Source organism: Lagenorhynchus albirostris, chromosome 6 (assembly GCF_949774975.1).
Source record: "Lagenorhynchus albirostris chromosome 6, mLagAlb1.1, whole genome shotgun sequence".
Lineage (NCBI taxonomy): Eukaryota > Metazoa > Chordata > Mammalia > Artiodactyla > Delphinidae > Lagenorhynchus > Lagenorhynchus albirostris.
In genome coordinates, this window is record NC_083100.1 from 23,662,227 (window position 1) to 23,688,272 (window position 26,046).

The window sequence follows — 26,046 nt, forward strand, 5'->3', positions numbered from 1 at the left end:
ACTGTTAAGTTTGAATCTCAAAATAATGGAATAAAATTATTATATTTAAAAATTGAGATAACCTTAAAATACAGTATTATATCCAAGTATCTCACCAAATTAGTAAATACATGTAAATTAAGCTATTTTTTAAAATTTCTCTTCCTCATACAGCCTACATTTATAGATGTTTTAAGACAAAATATCTTGTTATTTTAAATTATTATTCAAACAACCCAAACTCATGAAAAACTATATTTTTAATCTATTTACTATCTAATGATTTCCAATTTGATTCTAAGAAGGCTTACAAAAATGTACATGGTATCATAACATAAATTAGAAAGAGATAAGAAAAATGATGGACAGGAAAACTATGACAGTAAATTTTCAAACACATCTCAAACCACAGTGAATTTTCTGGAGTTTCTTAGTCATTCACAATGCAGTGTGACTTCTTTATTTGGTTTAAAGTATTGTGAATGAAAAAAACAAAGCACACTAAGATTTAAATATAAGTAAAATATAGATTTCAATGTTTTTATCAATAAAAGATACTTACACCTCCACTCTCTTTCTTACATATCTCAATTTTAAAATTATCTTCTCAGAAAAGACAGCCTAATGTTTAAGCAAATATAAACTACTTAATAATCATAACTCAGCAGTTCATAAATTATCAAGATATATCAGCATTAAAATATCAGTGGAAATGATTCTAATAAAAACTTCTAACAGCATTGCTCTAAGACCTTCAAAAATTACAAGTTAGTCTAATTACAAATGAAAACTTCAAGACAACATTTAATTTTAAAAGAAATCAAAATACACTCCAGTAATGCTATTTTGTTGATTGGTCAGTAGGTTTACATTTTTTTTCAAATGCACAGACTTTATTAGGCCAAGTTTAAAAGGTATAAAATTAAACACTTCAGTGCACAGCAATGGTTATGAAAATCAAAGATTAGATTAGCCTAGTTTTCATTTTGCTGCTGGTTATAAGAAATTTCTCTGTTATCCCATCCTGCAAGAGTAACCTGACGGTGTGTATAACAACTTCTGTTGTTTGTAATAAGAACTGATAACACACACATAGTATTTAACAGGAGCCAGGCACTGTCCTAAGGGTTTTACATGTATTAACTCATTTCATCCTCATCCTACCAATGAGGCTGAACTATTATTATCTCTGTTTTACAGATCAGGACTCAAATGCAGTTACACAATCAGGACCTAACAGAGTTGGGAATCAGCCCCAGAAGCTTAGGTTTCACTATACTATACTACCTCTCTTGTTAACACAAATTAACATATGTAAATCATTTAGAATGGTGCCTGGCTTATAATAAATACTATACAAGTGTTTGTTGTTATTTTCCCTATTCTGGAAAGAGATGAGTACCTGTGGAGAAGTCTCCTAAGTCTCCCATGATCTAGTGTTAAGATGAATGGATACATAAAAGACATTCTGAATCTTCCTCCTTTTCTAGATTTATATTTTTCTGACACATGTTCACTTAATGATATAAAATTTCCTTAGGTTCAGCTACAGGAAGTTCAGCCTCTTTTTTATGGAAAAATATGTCCCCTTCTGAGAAACAACTATTAGAAGCTGATTTTGTAGGCAGTCACTTGCCTGTGAGTCTCCAGAAAAGTAATGCTATCCTTCATCACTGCTTATACCATAATAAATTTCACAAAGAAGTTAACATTCTAAAATGATCTGGATAGAGTTTATAATTGTAAATAAGCCAACTGCTTATTCACTGTGAGGAAGAAACATCAAAGCAAAGCTTCTTGAACATGGCTCTATAGAGTAAAAAGTGATTTGTCCTCAAAGCTTTGAAAATATAAAACAACACTTGTATACTGCCACCAAAAAAAAAATATTCTAGGGAACGGATTATAATCACTAATAATATATTGTTTCCCATAATCAAAAAAAAGAGAAAAATAACTACCATTTTATAAAGTTTAAAAAGTATTGTCACATGGATCATAACCATAGGTACTCTTAAAACCCTGTGAGATTGAATGGCACAGATACAGTAATCTCTAAATTGAAAAAAAATAAAGGAAACTAAGTCAGGAAGATGAATAGATTTGGCCAAAATCAAAGATATGAGTGACAAAGACAAGTTTCTTAAATATAAATACCATGAATTTTCAACTACACTGTGCTGTTTCTACAGTGACACAATAGCAATGTGCAATTTTTACCAATATCCTCAGTAATGAATTCTCACCTATTTGTTTTCCAAACTCTCAAGTGTCATATTACAAACAGATAAATCAAATCCTTTAAACAGCTCAGTCTGAAGACCCTAAAGGAAGGAGAAATATAAAAGAGATACAGGGCTATCGACCCAAAGATTCAATAAACCAAGGGCAAGAGATTAACCAAACAAAAGATCAGGAAGAGTACAAATACCCAAAACAGGAACCAGGATCCTCCTTAATTGATACTGTTAGTACCCACAATATGATGTGAACAGAAAATCTTCCTTCTCAGAAGCAACTTAGCTGAAATGTGATGTTGCAGCATTACTAAAGAAGGAAATGTACTTTCGCATGTATCTGTCTAGCTGGCTAGCCGGCTCGCAACACATGGACAAATGCACAAACAAATCCCAAAACAATTCTGTGGCAGTTTACAGACATGCATACAGCTACAGGGAGATAAAAATAAATGAATATGGAAATTAGCAGAGAAAAGGAAACAGTAGAAGTAAGGTACAGTACAGGCCATAAGGTCTCATGAACTTTGTTATATGCCACAGGTTTGACTCTAAGCTTCCCAGCAGTCAGGGTAAAAAGGGAAATGTAATCAGATACCAATTCAGTAACCATCCAATGAAAACAGATGAGTTTCTCAGCAGATGTACAGCAATCTCTGATTCTGACGCCTGAGAGAAATCACGCTCTTAGGTTTTCATAAAGAGAAAACTTTGGACTGTACAGATATTGATCCCCTTGGCCCTTGGGACAGCCAGAAAGAGAGAGTGAAGCAGGATCTGATGGAGCATCGTGTGTGAAAAAGGTTGGAAAGCACTGCTTTAGAAGCAATATTGGTAGGGTAGAAATGCACAGTTTGTCAAGAATTGCCTGAAAAATAAAACCTTTAATTTTGATTCTACTTTTACTGGGCAACTTTCTCATCTGTAATCTAATCTCTTAGGTGATCCTATTCTCCAGGAAATGTCCATACAATTAAGCTGGTCACAATTTTCATACAAAGTTATTTTTCCACTGCAGAATAATAAACTGGTATGCTGGCTTAATATCAGTTTCTTCTTGCCAAGCTGACTCGGAGCCCCTACAAAACTCCCTTCCCATTACCTGCCTAGTTTTCCTTCAAAAAACATCATTGAACTCCAGTTCCAAAATTCATTTTTTTCTACTCTGACTATTCCACTCAGATCTGGTCCTGCATTTCTAGAGCTTGATCTTGACTTGACACTTAATTTTGTGCCTGGTTTTCTAGTCTGATCTTGCCCAGGGTACTATCTGTGGCCCTCTTTCCTCCCTGGCCTGCACCCACAGTCCACAGCACCACCCCCTTCCAAGCCAGGTACTATATCCTATAGTCATGGCCTGGTCTCAGACTAAGGGTCATTCTCCATATCTCCACTTGCTCTGGAAGGAATTTAGTAGTACTTGTGAGTTTGCATACTATGAATTAGTTCCCTGGTACTTCAGTGAACTAGTAGTTTCTACACGAACAGAATCTGCACCAGATCCTGACCTTGCAGATCTTGTCAGAAAACAGGCCAATATACACCCACACTGAAACTGCCATGAAGCCCTAAATCCACCGAGTACTACAGAAGATACAACTGCAAGAAGCTTCAGAGAAGCATTTCAGCTGGCCTAATGGAGCAGAGTTTGATGTGACAGTTGGTATGATGGGGTCACAAACAAGGTTGTGCAAATGGACCACAGCCAGAAAGAAATGAACAATTTTCAGATGAGAGCAGCATACAAAGTTCCTCACACACTGGTCTCCTCCACTACTGCAACTGTAGGTAGTGATCACTGCCAGTAGCACCAGCTTTATAAAGAACTGGAGTGAAACATAAAGCTAATTATATTTTACATGATTTCCCAAAGTTGATATAGACAGAAATTGCTTTGTAGTCTTTGATATCACTGCAGAATCAATGTATACAAAGGCAATCTAAAGTCTAGCCTGTATCCTCCATGATCAACATTTTACTCACTAAATTGAAATAAATGTATTGTAAATACCAAACATTATAGTCATGTTCCCTTTCTTAGGAAAGCCAGTTTAAATAAAGTTAACTGAAAATAGACCAAAGGTGGCAAATAACTGGCACACTTGCTGTCACAATTCCCATTGCTGTTTGCTTCCTTCAGTCTTTCCTACCAAGTTTTAATACCACATGCCACGGAACCACTACCAATTCAATAGAATGGGCAAATGTGGAAATTTATTGGCCACTCCTGCCTAAGACAGCTGTTGCCCATCTTCTGCCTCAGAACCTGGAAAATAATTTTCTTTCAACATATAAGGTTCTCATAGTGGATGGTGGTGTAAGTTTTTCCAACTTCTAAACCAGGAGACCCAAAGATATGGGGTCTATATATTATACCTCTATCTGAAAACATAAAGGCTAGAGGTTAAGATATTTGTCTACAGCCTTGCTACTCCAATTATAGTCCTTAGATCAGCCACACCAGCAGCACCTGGGAGCCTGTTAATGATGCAGGATCTCAACCCCTGAAACCCGCACTTACTGAATTAGAATCTTCATTTCAAGATCCATATCTTGGATTCATATACACAGTAACATCTGCCTAGTCTAGAAGACACAGAACAAAATATAATTTTTTTCTCTCCAAATAATCTATGACTTTTGTGCATGTAGAATTCAGCACTCCAGGTTTAGTAACATGCCTCTACATTCTACATTCAAACTGTCTATCCTTTTTATTTGAATATATGTAGGATGCAATTAAGCACCCATGAGCAAATCCAGTTTTCCAATGATAATAAGAAATACACTACTTGAGAACATAATGATTATTAAGGATTTTACTAATATTTTCTTACTTAATGCTATAAATATTCCAGAGAAGTAACATCTTAGAGGAAAAATAACTGTTAAAAGCAGTAAATAACAAAATAACTTTTAAAAATAACAAAAGTTCTGTTTTAATTAAACAAAGTTATCAGTAAACATTACCACTGCAGTGAGATACTGGCTAAGGATATTACTTAAGAAGAAAAGCATGCATCTTAGATGGGGTATTGGTTTAGTGTGATCACCATATTTCAGAGTCTGGAATCCTTAATTTGCATTTTTGAAACAGTTGACTTTGGGACTGCATCCAGAGTTGGTTAGCCTCAAAGGACAGGCTTAAATTCAGTCAACCCTCACAAACTGCTGTTGGGGCCAAAGGAGACCTTTTCAGGGGTCAGCAAATTCTCAGTCAAATTCTTAGCGTTAAAATGTCTAGAAAGTTAAAATAATAATCAAAAGCCAGTTAGGGGATCAGAGAATCAGCACAAAGAGAGGTAGGTAACAAAAACAATACTACTTTGGGGGCTCTACTTCCCTGGAGTCCATGCATTTCATTACTCTTCCTTGAATAAGGTCTTTCTTTAGACAAGTAGCAAAAAAATCAATTAAGCATTAGCTTTCTTAATACAATTCATTCCAGCCTGCATCTCTCAGCTGGAATAGGCACTCTTAAATGTCTGCAGCCACACATTAAAAGGCAACCCCTGATCACTACTATGAGTGAAAACCTCTCTCAAGTTGTATTGATTTTTAATAGAGCATTCATTCACGAAAGACGACCAATCTTCTTTACAATTACTAGAGATACCTACTTGCCCGTTTACAGATCACTTTGTTAAAATCTAGCCTTATATTTTACAAAGCTGCAAATATCTTTCTAAAAAAGTGTTCACTAGAGGATTCATACATTCCATGATTAGATTTCTTAAAGTTCTGGAGATAGCTAAGTAAGATAAGAACTATGTCGTCTAAGTTTGCATCTCGCCCTATACAAGTTTAAAAATTAAAAGCAGTGTGCTCGCTTCGGCAGCACATATACTAAAATTGGAACGATACAGAGATTAGCATGGCCCCTGAACAAGGATGACATGCAAATTCGTGAAGCATTCCATATTTTTATTCACTTTGTTATAGAGCAGAAATTAACTCACCGTTGTAAAGCAATTATACCCCAAAAAAGATGTTAAAAAAAATTAAAAGCAGTATTATAAACTATTGTGATAGAAATCATTTTAATGCTGACAGATATAAGATGCCTGGTTATCACTAGTATGGGCATTGGATAACTTTATACTTTGATGTAGATTAGCGCTGAAAGAGTCGTTGAATTGTTTTTGAATTTAAAAAGGAAGATTACTGGAAAAGACAGCTTGTTAAGAGCTAGGAAAACAGAGTATAAAACCTCACTTAAGACACTAGAGCACCCACATATTTCATTCAAATTTATTTCAAACTATTCGAACATATTCCTGTAAAAATCATGTTTGCACTGAATGAAATACTATATATTTTCTTTGAGCTTTTTAACCAAGTTCTTCAAAGCTCCCTGTAGCAGGGATGTATACTGGGCCTGAGTCAGGACAGGTTAATCAGTTTAAAAGCCTACAAAATGAATCATTGCTGGATCTCTGGAATCTTGAATTAAATCCGGGGGGATTATATTTGGACAAAAAAATAAGGTAGATTTTGCAGTTTCCTTGATACCTTTAATAAAACTGATTACCCATCTCTCTATCTGCCTGAAGAATGGAGTAGTTATCTTTTTCTCATGAACCCTCCCCCTCTCCTCAGTACCATTAATTTAGAGAAGGGGAGCTCAAAAGCTTTACACAAGAAATAGTGAACCTAATTATCCACATATAGCTATTCAATTTTTCTGGTTATTTCCAATGATAATCGCTCATCACTGTCTGATCTTGTTTCTTCCTAACATCTCTGAGCCTCGTCAGGTCACGAGGTTACCATTTAGTTGCTAAAGGCGGAGGGGGGGCGGGGGGGGTGGTATTTTTATCATTAAGTAGCCCAGATTGAAACTACCCAGTAAGTAGATGCTACCAAAACAAATCACTTAAGCATTAGACAACTGGACCATCTACAGGATCCAGCTGGATATTCTGAGCTTCCTCCTTCCTCTCCTTAAAGCCTAGAGGTAGCGGTCTTTTCCTTAACCTCCTGATGTTGCCCTACGGATTTATTTTCACGGCATTCTGAAGGTTTGGGGGCTTAAGAAAACCCCTGAGGTAAAGGAGGATTGGATTAATTTGTTGTGCTACTTTAAAATAAAATGCAAAGTTTACTGAGTGGTGACTACTAACTTTTTCCAACAGGAACACATCAGCCTACAACTACTACAAGGTGAAAAATTACAGTGGGTAGGTATCAGGGGGTCGCGGTGGCGTTGAAACCACCTAGAGGTCTAATAGGCGTCTCTACCGGCTGGGTGTCCGCAAGCTTCACAGGGCACCCAGAGCGGGAAGCCCGCGCCCTCGCCCCCAACACCCGTCACCGCGGCCAGCGTCTGGGTGCCGCGCCTACTCGGGAAGGATACGCTCCAGGTAGTAGGCGCCCTCGGCGGCCACCGCCTCCGCGGTGTCCCCGGCAGCCGTCGAGCCCATGCCCAACACTTCTTCCAGAACCCGCAGGGCCGAGGAGGGCATCCCTTTCTGAGAAGCCATCTGAAGCGCTCCGGGCGCCTGCCCCTGGCTACCGCACCGTGTCCCTCAGGGCAACCGCGAAGACGCTTCAGTACGAACACACACGCAGCTCTCGCGAGAGCCTGGCATCCTTCACCCCTCCCACCGCGCGGGCTCCGGGCCCGGAAGGGCTGCCCCGAGCCCTAAATGGGGAAGTCCTCCTTGCTTCCTACGTTACTGGGGCAACCTCGTTGCCTAGTTACCCTGAGCCCTCGGGATGCGTTCCTGAACTGGACGAGATAAAATGAAGCAACGGACTTGGTTTGCACACATTTTCTTACCGACATGGCTTGGTTTTCTTCAGTTTTGACCCTAGCATTTGTTTTTCACTTTTTCTTCTCTAAATTTTCTTTCTGTTGGTTCTTACATGACAATCATCAGTCCCCAGATTTTTAGGTATGTGTATAGAGTCCTAGTTGTCCCCAGGGAAAACTAATGGAAAAGAGGAAGATCCTCAGTACCTGGAGAAAAAAAAAAGTCCTAGAAATCATAACTGAGAGATTGGCCCAGGGGAACTACCAATAAAGAACTAGGATGGTCACCCTAGTCAATTCCATTCTCATACTCATTCAAAGTATTTATCTGGACATCTGTTTTCTCTTTGGTTTTATACTCTGGGACTTGGAATTGTAGTTGTAATGTTGATTCTTACCAAAGTAAAGCCATTTCCATAAGAATTTTGAGGTACAAATTGTCCTAACATAATGTATAATAAATGATATTTGCCCAATCATGTGCAGTCCTTTTGCTATGACAGAATCTTCCTCGGGTTTATATTGTGTATGTATCAGAACCATCTACAGCGCCCTTTTATTTACGGATTCTTTTTCATCCTACATTCTAATGAAAATTGGATGCCAAACAGCAGCTCATTATAAAAATTCCCATTTATTACCAAAAGAAACATAATGGCAACTTCTAATGAGGTGATTAAGAGCTTCAATGTTGGAACCAGAGAGGCTGCATTCAGAGCCTGGCTCCACCATTACTAGCTATGAAACCTTGGGCAAACCATTTAATGTAATGCCTCCACTTAAGGCCCCAGTTTCCTCATTTTTAAAATGGGGATATTATTACCTACCTCAAAGTATTGTTGCAAGAGGTAAAACAACATAAAGAGTTGAGAACTCACCAGCCACATGGTAGACACTAAGAAATAGCTGTTATTTGTACTTAATTGTTTGGTTTGGTTTTGGGATTTTTTTTTTAGCATACTCAAACATCACAATTAGATGTAATAGTTAGAGAATTCATCCCTAGTAGTATTTATTCTTTTAATAACTTACTCCTTGTCATTGACTTCTCATATCAAACATATCCCGAGTGCTCATTAAGATGCAAGGAAGAATTATAAGGGGCTGAAAATTCAGGGAACTCTGAAATTGGGGTATCCACTGCTTTTCTCAAAAGCCTGATCTTCCTTCCAAAGGGAGGAATTTCCTCATCCCTAAAGGTTGTTTCCTGCAAGCACAAGCCTGAGATATGACCTGGGTGAGGAGTGTCAGGGCCTTGCACACTCAGCAAGACATGTAGAAACGTGAGAGAACCATAGAGGAGGGTGTCTCTGAACAATTAACGTATACTTTGATTTTTTTTGTCTGTTTTAACAGCTCTTCTCTTAATTTTTAGAGTTAGTATGTCATGTTCTACAGATAGGTTTGAATCCTGGCACTTCTGTATGACCTTAAGTAACTTAAGCTCTGACAGCCTTAGTTTCCTCTTCTCTAAAACAGAGACTTTAATATCCACCTTACTAAAATATAGATTAAATGAAATAAAATATGTAAGAAGCACTGAAGATCATGAAGAAGCAAAGCCTCTACCTACAAAAGTGAATCTTGCTCATTCAGAAATTTGAGCTTTTTTCTTTAAAGAAAAGTGTAATAGACATCTAAATTTCCATTCCTCATAGAGCTTTTTAAAATGGTTTCATTGGATATAGGGCTTAAAAATCACTATTAAATGCAAATAAAGTTGCCCCGCCCCCAAAAAAATGTCCAGTATATTAAATATTTTCAATAAATGCCAATAAAATTTACTTAAATTATTGAGAGAATATGCCAGTCTCAACTTGGATATTATATTTATAAGGAACTTACATATATAGAAAAATTTTTAAGACAAAACTTAAATATTTTTAGAAATGTCCAGAATTCAAAAAAGGAGATATTGAGTCATAAGAAAACAAATAAATTATGACCAGTATCCACCATTTAAGGCAGAGAAGAAGTGGAAAAGTTTCTTGTCAGAAGAGCTAAAAAAAAAAAAGTCATAACTTAAAGAGGTATCATTACTCCACTCCTCAAAAAAATGTTTTTTTTAATTCTGGAAGTCTCATTTTCTAAGTGTTACAAATAACCAAAGTTTTAACTCAGAACTACCAATCTGATTACATCCATTTCATGACGTTCAAATTTAGACGTCACCCAAGATGTTTTTGGCTTCCCTACAATTTAAACACATTTCACAGGACCAGAGTAGCAGTGCATTTAAAAATTCAGATTAGTAGTGTCTTTAATATCTTACTTTGTAAACCTTTAGATTTCTACAATGGATGAGTAATATTTTTTAAAAGCAATTCAATAAAAGCAAAAGTAATCTTAACAAATACAAACAGAACCAATAATTTCCTTCAGATAAAAATTGGGATGCAACCTCCTGTAGTGATTGCTAATATCTTAAAACCAGTATGTCTTTGCAATGGATGAATTTGAAAATAATCCTTTTACATTGGAATTCTTGTTCCATTAATTGCTGGTTTAATTTAAAAGAAGTGTGAAAGCCTTACTAAGAAAAAGCAAAAACTTCAGATCACAGTAGTGGTTTCAGTTATAATGCTATCCTATAGTCCTTCCATTCTATAGTCCTTACTTTTTAAAATATTGTACAATATTTTAAGTGTAGAAAAAAAAGAAAATTGCCTTAACATTTTGATAAATGAACAGCAAACCATCTAGTTTCCCTTTGAATATGCTCCTGAAAGAGGTAAATAAAGAAAACCAATGGAGACAGTCAAAATGAAGCAACAACCACAAAAGTCAACAGTTTTTATTTCCTCCCAGACTAAATGCTCTATTATTGTAAAAGTGAAATTATTTTTAAAAGCAAAACCAGAAAAGAATCTGACAATGGATTTGCTCTTCACATTTATAGTTTCAAAGGAGAAAATATTCATATGTAAAGGTATAGTAAATTACTATTCAATTTTCAGAAGTTGAGTGTTCATTTGCTACCAATAGAGCCCAAGCCATACACTAATGCATCTTTTTATGAAAGTAACTATCTTATTTTCTTTCAAAAGCTCACAGTAAGTGTAGCCAGTTTTAGAATTTCAGAATTCATAGAAGTAGTGGTAATTGACTGTAGTCAGCCATACAGCTATATTTTCCCTTTTTTTCACTAACAACTGTTCACAAATTCATATCTCTTGTGTTCTTAGCCCATGTAGTTCAAATAGGATCAATCCTCTGACTTTAGTGATGAGCACATGACCCAAGCTTAGCATAATAAGATTTCATTTCTCTTGGCTACAGTGATCGCTGCCAAGTTGGCATGTGACCTAAGAAGTGCCAATGAGACATGGTGGGAAATTGGAGATTCTGGCAAAAGGATTTATTTCATCCCTTGGGATTTAAGTTCTAGAGTTGCTAGTCACTTTGCAAACATGAAGAAAATTTCTAAGACTTGAGTAAAAATGGAGGACCGAGGTGAAAGAAACAGAAAACCTGAGTCCAGATAAAGTCACCTGAACCTCTAGTATATACGTATATATTTCCTTGCTCTGTCAGCTGATAGGGTCTAGAAGCAAAAACACCCCCATAAGCAATGATCAGACCTACCACCCAGATCTTGGTTTATTAATACCATTTTCCGATAAAAAGAAGAGCCAATGGAGAAAAGGCTGGATATAGGGCTGCTCTGGGAATGTACAAGACAAGACTGGAACATCTTATAGTGCCAGAAAGTAAAAAAGTGCCCCCAACTAAAAATCCCACAAAAATGGGGTGTAGCAAAGGGACACAGTAACTAAGTGAAAGAGCGCCCCCAAATGTACAAAGCTAGAACAATTTGAGCAACAAAATTAATAAAGTAGTATTGGAAAATAACCCAAAGTATAAAATAAACATCTATAATTTCATACTGATATAAAGAAATGATTTCATAAATAAATAAATAAATAGAAGAGAATGGACACATCTCCTGTGAAGAAGAATTCCAAATTTGGATGTAGATACACTACATTCAAGGAATGGAGCATAACTCACCACTCCTTAAGGGTGCACCACACATGATGATGACTTTCTTCTAAAGAGCAGAATATGGAAAGTGGGGGAAAAATTAATTTACAGTGGAGAAACCTGACAAACACTACCTCAGAAACCCATAAACCCAGACTAATCATGAGAAAAACATGAAATAAATCTCAACTGAGGAACAGTCTACAAAATACCTTACTGGTATCGCTCAGAACAGTCAGCATCATGAAAAGCAGAGAAAGTGTGAGCCAAGAAGCTCCCAAGGAGGCCGGCCTATGATTAAAGGTAATGTGGGATCCTAGAACAACATATGGACATTAGGTAAAAACTAAGAACATCTGAATAAAGTTTGGACTTTAATAATAATGTATCAATATTGCTTCAATAATGTGATAAAAATGTACCATATTAATGTAAGATGTCGATAATAAGGGAAACTGGATGTGGCTATATGAGGACTTTCTATACTACCTTTGCAACTCCTTGGTAAACCTAAAACTATTCTTAAAAATTTTGTTTTTAAAGATTACTTGAATCTTGATTCTAGTGTTGCTTTAAACAAAACTCATCCCTTGACACTTCTCTTATTTGGAACCATATTTTTTTTTTCCTTTAGCAAGTTTCTGTTGGGCTTTCTGTCACTTGCAATTCAACAAGGCTTAGCTGATATATTGACTCTATAGAGAATCTTTTTTTTAAAAATACATTTGAAGATATATTTTACTGCCAAGGGTGTTTTTCTAAAACTGTCTGATATGACATACCTTTATGCATTTAGACCTGAAAGAACTTTTCTTTTTCCCACACAGGGGGAAGAAATACAGTTTGCTTTCACACATAGGAAAAGAACTGAATGGCCTATTTTAGAAGGCACTGTCCTCTATCTTGTCCACTTGTCAAGCACTTCCTCATCTACAGACTGAGAAAAGAAAGATAAAAAGAAGTGGTGAGGGAAGAAAAATGGCAATGGTTGGAAGGAGAGAGGATTTGCACGGAGAGTGGTGAGGGGTTGGAGGTAGAAGTTGAAGAAGGGGTAGGTAGAAGAGGAAGTCTCACTTGGAGAGCATCACAAAAACAAACAAACAAAACAAAGCAAAACTCATGATACAGAGAAAACAACAGTGGTTGCCATGGGGGAGAGGGTTTGGAGGGTGGGTGAAATGGATGAAAGAAGTCAAGACGTACAAACTTTCAGTTATAAAATAAATAAGTCATGAGAAAGTAATGTAGAGCATGGTGACTAGATTCTATAGTACTGTAGTGCATATTTGAAAGTTGCCAAGAGAGTAAATCTTAAAAAGCTCTCATCAGAAGGAAAAAACCTTGTAATTTTGTATGGAGACTGATGGTAACTAGACTTATCATGGTGATTATTTCATGGTATAAATAAATATTGAATCATTACACTGTACACCTGAAACTAATATAATGTTATATGTCAATCATACCACAATAATAAAAAAGGATACATTTCCTTAACAGTATATTTCAGACATTGACCCACACCAGTAGATGGAGAAATGGCACATTCTTTTTAGTGGCTATATAGTACTTCTCTCTATAGCTACATGATAATCTGTTTAAGCAGACTTCAGGGCATTTTCTGCTTTTATTTCAAGCCTTGACACTTCACCCAAACTGGGAAAGAGAACAATCATCTTCTGTTTGTTCTTACCAAATCTGACTAGAGTGGAAAGCTCAGGAATATACCATATGCATGCAAGAAAATGTTCTTCCTCTCATTTTCTACCTCTGGTATTCCTTCAGTCAATTCACCATTGAGTATTATATGGAAGTGCCTCCTACACACATAAAATAATTTAACATTTAAAGTTTTCACAATTAGTCTGTGTTTGTAAATGTTTTTTACGATTAAATGCAACACAATTAAAGGTTCAGAGAGAATTCTAAATTTCTTTCTTCTGGCAAAATTTCCCAACTTGTTTTCTTATTGTTGCTATTCATGGGTGTATTTCTTCAAACTAACAAAAAAAAACCTCACTAAATTTTAAAAAGCTAATGCTTAGGTTGTGGTGATTGGTCAGTTTTAATAAACAGAAGTGTTAGAATTATTTGCATATTCAGCAGAGCTCATTTTGTACCATTCTTTGTAACATTAAAGAAACTGCAAAATTGTAAGAAGGGAAGACATATAGCTTCTCAAGGTCACCTTTCTAAATCAACTATAATATGACTAAAGGTTAGCAAATCAATGAGTGAACCATGTGACTTTTCTTCCTTCATGATTCTTGGCACAGTTGTGATATGTGAAATGTCTTATGGAGATCAATGGATGTAACTAAACATGAGGATGCAGAGTGTAGCAGGAATTATATATGTGACTATAGCCCATATCAATATATTTGGATATCATCCTAAAATTAATAGGAGGCCACTAAAGGATTTAAATAAGAGAGGAAAATGGCCAGATTTTAGGGTGTATAACCTCTTAAAAAACTATTTGTAACTTATGCTTTTAATTAAATATATAATCATAAATAAATGCGTTTACATGTACATATATACACATATATGTGATTATGTATATATTAAATACAGCCTTTTTCATTTCTTTTTTGTTTGCATCATCCTTCCCCATCCCCGCACCCTTCCACCATATCTGCTCACTCCCATCAAGATTATCCATGTTAAAAATATGATGTCTTTCTATATTTTTCTCATTTATAGCCCACCATGGCCTCTAAGCATCACTTAATATCCTTGCTGAGTGTGCCAGATTACAAGGTTTATTGCCGTCTCCTGATACTGAGGAGTTTCTCTAGTTATACATGTAACTAAGTAGGTCAAGAAGCCCACAACTTGATTACAAACCACACTTACAAACCACAACTTGATTACAAACCACACTTGACCACCAGGTAACTGCTTGCTCTCCAGAGGGAGAGAGGCTAGATTATTTGTATAAATAAAGTTCACTTTTTTAGTGGCTGTACACTGTTCCTTAATGTACATATAATACTATGTATTTATTATAATACTATTTATTTATTTAACTTTCCACCATAAAATGCAACCATGAGCAATAATAAATAAAATCCATGTACATGTAACCTTAAGTAATATTGCTTTGATTTCTGTGGTATAGATTCTGTAGAATGGTAGAAGATCTGCCTCAAAGGTATATTTATTTTTAATTTCAGTAGCTGTTGCCAGATTATTTTTGCCCAACATTTTAAAACCTCACTTTTACATCTGCAGTACGTACATGTATAGATTTCCTTTAATTTTTGACTCTGCTGGGGGTAACATGACATCTCAATATTACATTAATTTTCACTCCCTGACAACTAGTGAACTGTAGTGTCTCTTTCATGTCTGTTGCCATTTCAATTTGCAATATTGTAAAGTGTCTTTTACCCTTTACCTCTTTTCTATGTTTTTTGTCAAATTGTGAGAGCTGCTTGTAATTGATTGACATTAGGTCTTAGCCTATCAATTTTGTTACAAATATTTGTCCACATTTATCATCTTGTTATTGGCCTCATTTATAATATATTTTAAAATGAAAAAACTTTCGGTTTTCTTATAGTCAGTTATGGCTATATTTTTTGTCTTCTGGGTTTACAGTTTTGATTAAGAATATTTTGCCAGAATTTAGGTGTGGTAAACACTGTCTTAAAGTCTTAAAACTCTCAAGTTTTACTTCTTTATTTTCATTTTTAAGTCTTTAATTCATTTGGAGTTTATTTTTGTGTAGGAGATAAATAGATTCCAATTTTATTTCTTCCAGGTGGATAGCCAGTAATACCAGAACAAAAAATACCAGAAAAAATTTTTTTTCTTTCCATTTGAATACATAATTTTATACATTAAATTCTCATATTTGCTGAGATTTATTTGTGAAATATTTATTCTATTCCTCTAACTTGTTTGTTTCTTTACCAATATTGTATTTATTTGTGTTTAGTCGTTTTTCCACTTTGCTGTTCTGATATCTGGAATGTCAAGTCCCTTTTCAGGTTTATCTTTTATTCTTAGATCTTTGGGGCCAATAAATATTAATATTGTTTTATACATGCTCCTCTCCCTAAAAAACCGCATTGGGATTCTAATTAGATTAAATATATATATTTAATTAAATATGCATTAAATATATATATTTAGGAGAATTGACTTCCTAATAATAACATCTTCCTGACTAAGGACATAGTAGTCCTTTCCATTTGTTCAATTTTGTTTTATGTCTTTCAATAAGATTTTATGTTTTTATATCGAAATATTTCAAACATGCATAAAAATATGACAAATCATTTAATCTGTACCTTTTACAGAGATTAAATATTTTCACTTGGGAAAATATTTTATATATAGCAACTCCCAGTTATGATGAGTTCCTTGATTTAAATCATTTCATTTTGTCCTGTAAAGCATTTTTTATGATTTCATTTCATTTGACTTATTTAATAGTTATTGAATTTAATCAGTGTCCTCTAAAAACTATTTTCAGGTAAAAATTCTATTTAGTTTTTTTGTTCTAACTCATTTTTGATCAATATATCTGTATTGATTGCTTCTTCTTGATATTTTGCACTATAAAACACCAAGTAAATAATAAAGAAACATGGTACATTCAAATAAAAAGTTAATAAGTTAAAATCCCAATTGATTCAGGTTTAATTATTGCATAAGACCTTCTATTTCTACAGACTCCTTTTGCCTTCTGTTCATCCCTTCCTCCTTTCTTTGCCTTTCTCATATTTAAATTACAGGCTATCTGAAACTCTATACGTGACTTTTTTGGTCTTTAGAAGAAAGAAGTTGAGTCAAGGATGTAATACAAGAATGTACTCAACACAGTACATATGTATTGATTTCGTCTATGTACAGTGCTCAGAACTAGGCATCAGTGATAAGAGGGGAGTAGGAATTTAAAAATGAATAGCCCCACAGACATAGAAAACAAACATTGTTACCAAAGGGGAAAGGGTGGGTGGGTGGAGGGATAAATTAGGAGTTTGGGACTAACAATACACACAACTATATGTAAAATAGATAAACAAAAAGGACCTACTTCACACAGAGAACTATACTTAATATTCTGTAATAACCTGTAAGGGAGAAGAAACTGAAAAAGAATATATATACATATATATATATATATGTATATATATATACACACACACACACATATATATATATATATATATATATACAATATATATACATATATATATCTCTGAATCACTGTGCTGTACACCTGAAACTAACACAACATGGTAAATCAACTATACCTCAATAAAAAAAAAAATTTTAGTGAATAGCAGACGGTTCCTTCTTCTGAAAGTTGACAATCTAATAGCTGATTCCAATTTGAAAAATTACTCAAGAAAGAATGGCTTTTATAGCAATATATAATAGCATAAAATTGGAAAATGTTACCAAAACAAAAAGGGGGCAGAAGGGAAATACAGCTTGAGTTAAGAATATAACAAAGATTAACAAGAAGAAACAAATCCAAAATTTAAAAGAAAAAGTGTATCATATAATACATGATGGTATGTAACCATATTGTCCTAATAGGTGAGTTGTTTATTCAGCTGAGCAAACTGATGTTGTGACGAGGAGATAGTTATTTGCCCAGATGAGCGACTTGTTTGCCCAGAAAAATTGCTTTGTAAGAATCTCTTGAAGCAAACAGCAAAGATGTTTATTGGTTTGGAGTCTGACTTAAAATTTCCTGGCTCAAATGAAAGTAATGTTTACATAGGTAGCCTCAGATTACCGTGGGAGGTTTGGTCTGACCTCAGGAAAATAACCTAATCGCTTAGTCTCATTAGCAAAATGAAGCCCAAACTCTTACTAGGCAACCGGAACATCTCGAACAATTTATCAGTCAGCCATTGCCACAAAATTGTGGCCTTACAAACCACTCCAAAACACAGGAGCAGACACACAATCAGACGTTCTTTCTTGCCTATGCATTTGTGAGTCAGTTGAGGTTCAGCTGATCTAGACAGGGTTCAGTTAGGCTTGATCCCAAAGTTTGGTTAAATCCAGGCATTTTTCCAGGTGTCTTTCATCCTCCTTGACAAGAGGTTCCACAAATATGTTCTTCTCTTGGCAAAAAGGAAGCGAACAAGAGGGCAAATTCAACCCCACAAAAGCCATTTCAGGCTTTTGCACAAGTCTGTAGTGGAAGCTCTGACAGTTGGGTTGTCTCTTATTTTAGTGCAAGTGCCTGACTTAAGCTTTGATTTCCCAGGCATCCATTTCAAAGAGGGCCCCACTTCAAAGATGGCTATCTTGAATAAATACATTGCCCATCACACGACTAGATAAAGAACCAGGCTTCACCATCCCCCTCCCTGCCCAGGTGCCTTTGTTTTAGAGATCTTGGTTGGTTTCAAAAACTGACCACTTGGGCCACTAATTTTTCTCTTCCAGTGCTTTAAATTCTTGTTCTTATGACTTAAATTCATCAATAAAGAGTGAGCCTTCAAAACCCCACTCTCAACAGAAACCTAGGCTGATTCTCTCTCTTTTCTTTCTCTCTCCCCTTCACTGTGTGGCCCCAGGTGTGTCATGTAATTTCCAGGACTTGTAAGTAATAAACCCATTTGGTTTTTCTTTTTCAAATTTTCCTGACGATTATTGCTGAGGGCATCTTGCAATCACAATGAGAACCACAAGGGCCGAGCAAGGCCACAACATTGGTTATCTATAGGATGAGACCAGCACACAATAATGTCACCTCAACTAAAACCCCCATTGACCAAAATAAAACTCAAAAATCCAATCCAAATATTTATCCAAAATAAAGCTCAAAAATCAAGCCAAGAAAGCACCTGCCATGAGGCCATATTAAGAATTGCAGAGTTGGAACCCAATAATTCAACCTACCAAATTTTTTGAAAGAAACACTCTTAAATTTAGCCTTCAACCAGCCTCGGTCAGAGATGGTTTGGCAAATTAGAAAGTCTCTGTGCAGGCATAGAAAAGTACTCAAATATAATTAACATGGATAGTTTCTCCCCTACATCATTCATTATATCCTTCCCACAAATCAGTTTCTAGCCTTTTAGAATTAGAACTGATGAAGTTTTGGGCATTGGACCGATTAAGGAAAATAGAAAATACTGAAGTACTGATTTCACATGAGATTGTTTCTATGTTAAATCACGTAAATGTACCCAATAAATCTATCAGCTTGTAATAAATGTGTAAGAATCTTACAGAGTTTATATAACTCTATCTATGAGATAAAACAGCTTCAGTGCCCCTTGATTATTCAAGTAGCCCCAAAAGAGTTTTCACTGTTCAAGCTATATCCTTCCTTCTTTCTTGCCAAGCTCTCAATTGCTATTTCTAAAACTACCATGTTCTTTTGCTCCCATGACCATACGCTATGTTTTTGGTATAATTATAACAAAACTAATGAGTACAGGGTGAATTATAACTACAGAATAATTATTTAAAATTCACATTAAAGTAATTAATAATTCAAGTCAAAGTTATCAATGTACAGTTATAGTTTGTTATTTCTAAGGAAGATAGTCCTGAAGTGGTTTTGGCCGTAAGTCCAAATATTAGCCCCCAAGAGATGAGGGTGTCAAATTATTGTACTCACAGTTTACCTGCAGCCAAGACACACTACTAATATAACAAATGACCTGGTGATAAAGCACTGTTTTCTAACTTTCTTGATAGTATCAATAATTTACTAACCCTAATTAATAAATAAATGATAAGAATAGATAGAAGAACTAGCAGTATTGCTGAGATACAATCTCATGTTAAGTAAATAACTATTCTGAAGCTAAATTTTAATTCCAAAAAGTTCAAAAGAAGTCATTTGCTCTACAAACAATAATATCAATTGTCCCACATTATACCAGAATCTTCTATCATACACTTACAAACATTATTCATATTAAATGTAAAAACTCAGAAGTATATTGTATCACCCCTCCTATTCACTTTCTCCATATTAACTATTACTTTTAAAAACCTTATATAATATTTCTATTAAATTTTAATAATATATTAAACTGGTTCATTTATTTTAAATGATCCTGAATTCCTCCGTATGCCTGGTGATGTACTAGGCATCAGAGATACAAAGTTGAAGAAAACTCACCTTGGGAATAATTGGAGTTTTACTGGAAAAGTGAACAGGTATATTTCTTTTATTCAGTCATAGTGCGAGAACACCCCATAAAACCAAGACACTGCTAGGTACTGCCAACTGTCTAGGATGAATAAGACACGATTGCTGCCCTCTAGCAATCAAGTGGGAGGACAACAATTAGAATACACAGCAGAAAACAGATGCATAAACCAAATACTATGGGGAATTCAGAGGATGAACCTATCAGGCTTCATGAAGGATCCATTTTTTAACTTGTCTTAAAGAATGTAAAGTTTTCGGAAAACATGGGAAAAGAAAGAAATTATTGCTGGTAAAAAAAAAAGGCATTTAAGCAAAAGTAAGAAAACAGGAAAGAAAAGAAGATTGTCAAAGAATAGTAAGTCATTTGGTTGAAACATTGGAGTAATAGAGCGTGTCTTAGTCCATTCAAGCTGCTATAACAAAGTACCACAAACTGGATGGTTTATGAACGACAGAAATTTATGTCTCACAGTTCTGGAGGCTGGGAGGTCCAAGATCAAGGTGTCAGCATGGTCATGTTCCGATGAGGGCCCTCTTCCTGGTTCACAGCACTTCCTCACTGTGTCCTCACATGGCGGAAGGGGCGAGGGAGGTCTCCAAAGCCTCCTGTATATGGCACTAATCTCATTCATGAGGATTCTACCCTCATGACTTAAGCACCTTCCAAAGACCCCACCTACTAATATCGTCACCATCAGGGGCTAGGATTTCAACAAATGAATATGCCGAGGACACAAACATTCAGATCATAGCAGAGAGGAAGAATGAATAAATAGTTGTAATAATTGTATTAAATACATAAGGTTTTTCTTGTTATATATTTGCCACTCCACAATCTAACCCCTTTTCTACATCACCCCTCATACACTCCAAGTTAGAGAGTTGTTTCTTTGCTGGTTTTAGGCTGTGTTGGGAAAGTGTTCCACCATCTCATAATTCATGTGATCCAGCCTCAGTGGCCTTCTTCTTGTTCCTCAGACAAAGCCATCTCATTCTTGCCCAAGATCTTTGTGCTGTTATGCCCTCCTCCAGGAAACCTATTACCCAGACAAACAACCTACATGCTATTTTCTTTATACCTTTTATTTCTACTTGTGAATTGTATACATTCACTTTTTTATTGGTTTAGTGCCTATTTTTACCACCAAATAGGGATTTATCTTATTCATCCCTGTTGTTCAGAGCCTAAAATAGTGCCTCAATCTTGTTAGGCCTTCAGTAAGTATTCACTGAGTCAATGAAGGAATGAATTGGTGACTTTTATTCTCTAGCCTCTAAGAATCCCAAAGCCAGGATAAATTTCTCAATAACAGTCTTGAATAGTATCTTCAAAACCTAGTCACCAATCAAAATTAGAAGATTTTTATAATTTGCCATACAAAATGAAGTTCCTGGGTTTTATTATTGCATGTTCATACTTAATTCATAAGATTATTAATAATCATTATTTTTAATTAAAACTAGCTGAAAATATTTTTATTTTATCTTATTTACAGAATAGAAAATGGAAGTACCATGATATCAAGATACAAAATGAAAATAGAGACATTCTGGCTTATAAAAGTGAAGGATATTCTGTTGACCCTGTGATCTCCAACAGCCTCCTTGGACCAGTTTATGCAGTGTGTCTATTCTTACTGAAATAAATAATTTTCCATGAAAGCTTATATAAGCAAGACCCTTTGTTCCAATATCATAGTAGCTCCTTGGTTTCCTGGTCAATCCAGCCCCTTCCAATACTATAGCCACCTATATTCAGGCGTTACTAGGTGAGGTAGAATTCAAGCTTTTGATATTTTATGTGCTGCAGAAATTAGGCTATAAAAAACTCTAGATGCATCACAGGTCCTGACCGTTTCATGGCTGAGAGTGCCATTCCAAGTCCATGTCCTCCCCTAGCTGTCAGGAACCTCATAACAAAATCCTAAATTACATAAATCTCACAGAGCAGCTAAGGATAAAAAGATCTCCATCAACATATTCCCATAAACACCAACCAGGCTGTAAAAAAAGAAAAATCTCCTTGAGGGAATGCTTTGATTGAGTGAAACAATTAAAACTGTAGGTTATAGGAGAAGGTATTCTCCTGCATGAGGACATTTTCAAGGAGGAAAAAAGGCAGACGGTTCATCACAGTTATAAAAACTTGGGCTTCCCTGGTGGCGCAGTGGTTGAGAGTCCGCCTGCCAGTGCAGGGGACACGGGTTAGTGCCCCGGTCTGGCAAGATCCCACATGCCACAGAGCGGCCGGGCCCGTGAGCCATGGCCGCTGAGCCTGTGCGTCCAGAGCCTGTGCTCCGCAACAGGAGAGGCCACAACAGTGAGAGGCCCGCGTACCGCAAAAAAAAAAAAAAAAACAAAAAAAAAACACTTTACTAAGCAAGTCAATCATCAAATGCAGTTTTACCCTCCTGTGTTTGAATATCAACCTATACAAAATCGGTTTGAACCATATACCTTCCCAATATAAGAGATTTCCTTTAAAATCTGATACAATATGAACTACTATTACTATAATATTAATAATAATACAGGATTTCCTCCAGCTTCACAAATGAGGAAACTGTGCACAGAGAGATTAAGAACGTCCCTAAAAATGCCAAGCAACCAAGTGATGGTGCTGAATTACAGCCCTGACCATAGGCTCCAAGCAATTTGATTTTCCTTTTGCATTTAGCAGGAAACATACAGCCCCAGTTACTAGAGCCTCAACTTTCTTCAGTCCTAGAGAATGTCTTTATTTCATAATAACTCTCATCATCTCATGTCTTAAATGCTTACTGTCTACCAGATATAGTGCTAAATACTCTGTATGGATTAGACTCAACATAGCCTATACAGTAGATACCAACTCCCCATCTTACGGTAACTGAGGTATAGAGAAATTAAGTAATTTGCCCATGATACTCCTTTAAACGTATGCTTGCCGAATGATCCAATTTAGTGACTTACCCAATGAAATGGGAACATATAGCCACATCAGGACTTGTATATAAACACTCAAAGCAGTTTTACTTCTAATACCCAGGAATTGGAAATAACCCAAATGTCCATCAACAGATGAACAGATTAAAAAAACAATAGTACAACATTCGGTGAAATGCTATTCAGCTACAAAAGAAGTATATAATTGATAGACCTGCAGCAATATGGATGATCTCAAAAACATTATGCTGAGGAAAAAAAAAAAAAGCCAGACACAAAACATATAAACTGTGTGATTCCATTTATGTGAAATTCTAAAACTTGTCAAACTAAACAAGAGTGTTCTTAATCCAGTGGAAATGTACCATGCGATTAAGTGCTACAAAATACTTTTTTTCTCTGTATTGTTTTGGAGGGAGGGAGCATTATTACCTTTAAGGTAAAAAAGTAAAACTAATATGTGGACTATTGCTAGGAAATTCTCCTTCCGTTTTTCAGACATCATGAACCCTTTATTCTCTACTTGTTTCCTGTGACCCAAAATAAATTTCCTGCTTCCATCTTCTCTCCTCCTCCATCTCCCCCACCATCTTCCCCTGTGGCAGGAGCTGTGGTTAAAATGGGTTTGCTTTAAACTAATGAAGTTAATGTTTCAGTTCTCTTTATTTGCATGTCACTTCTGAGGCCCTGGGAGAGACCACCGGAAGGTATTTTTCACTCAGGTCAATTTTTGTAAAATTTGCAAAAATAAGATGTTTTAACTACCATTAAAGAAGATGTCCATCTCTTTCCACTCCAATGTCCTCCCTGTCATATTTCCATCTTGTATAAGGGTGTATTGCAGTGGCCAGGGCATTTCGCTCCTTCTGAGGGCAAGGCAAGTAGAGAATATATTTAGTTTGGGTAAAGTGGGCTATGTTCATGGGATTAGCGGTCAATTCTGTGTATCATTACATTCTCGCTGGCCTTCCTGGTGTACCATGCCCACTGTGTCCCCTTGTTCACTGACTCCAGGATGGAGACAGTAATGTGAAAAGCTAGAGGTTGTATTTCTATATGAATGTGTCCTATGGCACCAAGAACTAAAAGAATGTGTGACGTGGAAGAAGAAAAGGTTTGAAATGTGTGGCTCTAGAAGCTAGTCTCTAGGGAATTCTTCCAACAATCAAAGCTGTAAAATTGTGAGCAAAGGATTCAGTTCTCATGGTTGACTAGTCAAAACAGAAATGTACTCCTGTCGTGAATGAACTCAATAATGCCACATTTACTATGATTAATTATTATTAAACACTCCTCCCATTTTATCTCTTCTTTTGATGGCAATTAGGTGAAATAGAATTTATCAGAATTCCTGTACAAAACACCAATCTATAGCAATACTGAAAGCAGAGAAATGTCTGTATGCAAAATCACATGTTTTATGCATTGCCATATACTGGTTCACAAGAATAACAAGTTGTGAGGCTGAAGTAAACCTTACTGAAATATCAAGAATAACAAAAAAAAATGTCAATTTACCCATAGTAGAGAACACCTAAATGATCTATTCTCTCTATAAAAAATAATGTTAAAAACTGTAGAGGTTATCGTAGAATACATGGCCAAAAATGGAGTCCAAAAGAGTGTTATAAACAGCTAGTTAATAAACGTAGTGTGTTTTTCTGGATTTTATGGTATTTGCAGTATCTGTCAGCTTTTAAAAATTTGTGATTTATCATAATTTCTTTTTTCTCCTTCTAAATAATTAGTAACTTATTATTAAAGCTTAGTTTTATTTTTATAATTCTGTATTCCTTTCCTTAAATAGGGGACCCAGAGCGATATAACTTCAAGCCCTACAAAACTGAAATCTGCCCCTGAACATATTATAAGCATTCACACAGTGTTTTGGAGTCTCAAATAAGGAATAGAAATAATATTGGAACGATAGAGTACACGAGTATAATACAGCAGAGTTAGAGATTTTTAAAAACCTACACAGTAGTTTTTAAAGGGAGGTGGTCAGTTTCACCTCCCAGGGGACATTTGGCAATGTCTGAAGATATATTTGACTATAGTGGCTGGAGGGAGTATTACTGGCATCTAGTAGGTAAAGGTCAAGGATGCTGCTGCAATATACAAAAAAGTCCTCTACGACTGTCCAAATTATCTGAATTTGTCCAAGAATTGTCTGACCCAAAATGTCAATAGTGGCAAGACTGAGAAACCCTGGCCTATATTAAAACTGCCAGAGAGAAATGGACTTACAGCTACTATATCACTACTGATAAAGGAAACAGCCATTCTGATACCGACCAGTGTGAATCAAAATGAGATTGTGGGGGACTTCCGGGAAGATGGCGGAAGAGTAAGACGCGGGGATCACCTTCCTCTCCACAGATACACCAGAAATACATCTACGCGTGGAACAACTCCTACGGAGCACCTACTGAACGCTGGCAGAAGACCTCAGACCTCCCAAAAGGCAAGGAGCCCCCCCACGTACCTGGTTAGGGCAAAAGAAAAAACTAAACAGAGACAAAAGGATAGGGACGGGTCCTGCACCAGCGGGAGAGAGCTGTGAAGGAGGAAAAGTGTCCACACACTAGGAAGCCCTTTCGCGGGTGGAGACTTCGGGAGGCGGAGTGGGGGAGCTTGGGAGCCGCGGAGGAGAGCACAGCAACAGGGGTGCGGAGGGCAAAGCGGAGAGATTCCAGCGCAGAGGATCGGGCCGACCGGAACTCACCAGCCGAGAGGCTTGTCTGCTCGCCCGCCGGGGCGGGCGGGACTGGGAGCTGAGGCTCCGGCTTTTGTCGGAGCGCCGGGAGAAGACTGAGGTTGGCGGCGTGAACACAGCCTGCAGGGCGTTGGTGCGCCGCGGCTGGCCGGGAGAGAGTCCGGGGAGGGGTCTGGACCTGCCGGAGAGGCAAGAGACTTTTACGTCCCTCTTTGTTTCCTGGTGCACGAAGAGAGGGGATTAAGAACGCTGCTTGAGAGAGCTCCAGGGACGGGCGCGAGCCGCGGCTAAGAGTGCGGAG

The 26,046-nt window shown here is 36.4% G+C and overlaps 1 protein-coding gene and 1 non-coding gene across 2 annotated transcripts in view; one reads left to right on the forward strand and one right to left on the reverse strand.

Annotated features, from left to right (window-relative positions):
• SPAG16 (sperm associated antigen 16) overlaps positions 1-7,699 on the reverse strand; it is an 873,487-nt gene extending 865,788 nt beyond the window's left edge. Inside the window, exon 1 of the mRNA XM_060151305.1 lies at positions 7,573-7,699. Within this exon, the coding sequence (XP_060007288.1) occupies positions 7,573-7,699 (127 nt within the window). The remainder of the gene's footprint in view (positions 1-7,572) is intronic.
• Positions 6,039-6,142, forward strand: LOC132522535 (U6 spliceosomal RNA). Its single transcript, XR_009541275.1, has one exon. It is a non-coding gene; the product is annotated as a U6 spliceosomal RNA (small nuclear RNA).
• Positions 7,700-26,046: the final 18,347 nt, after the last annotated feature.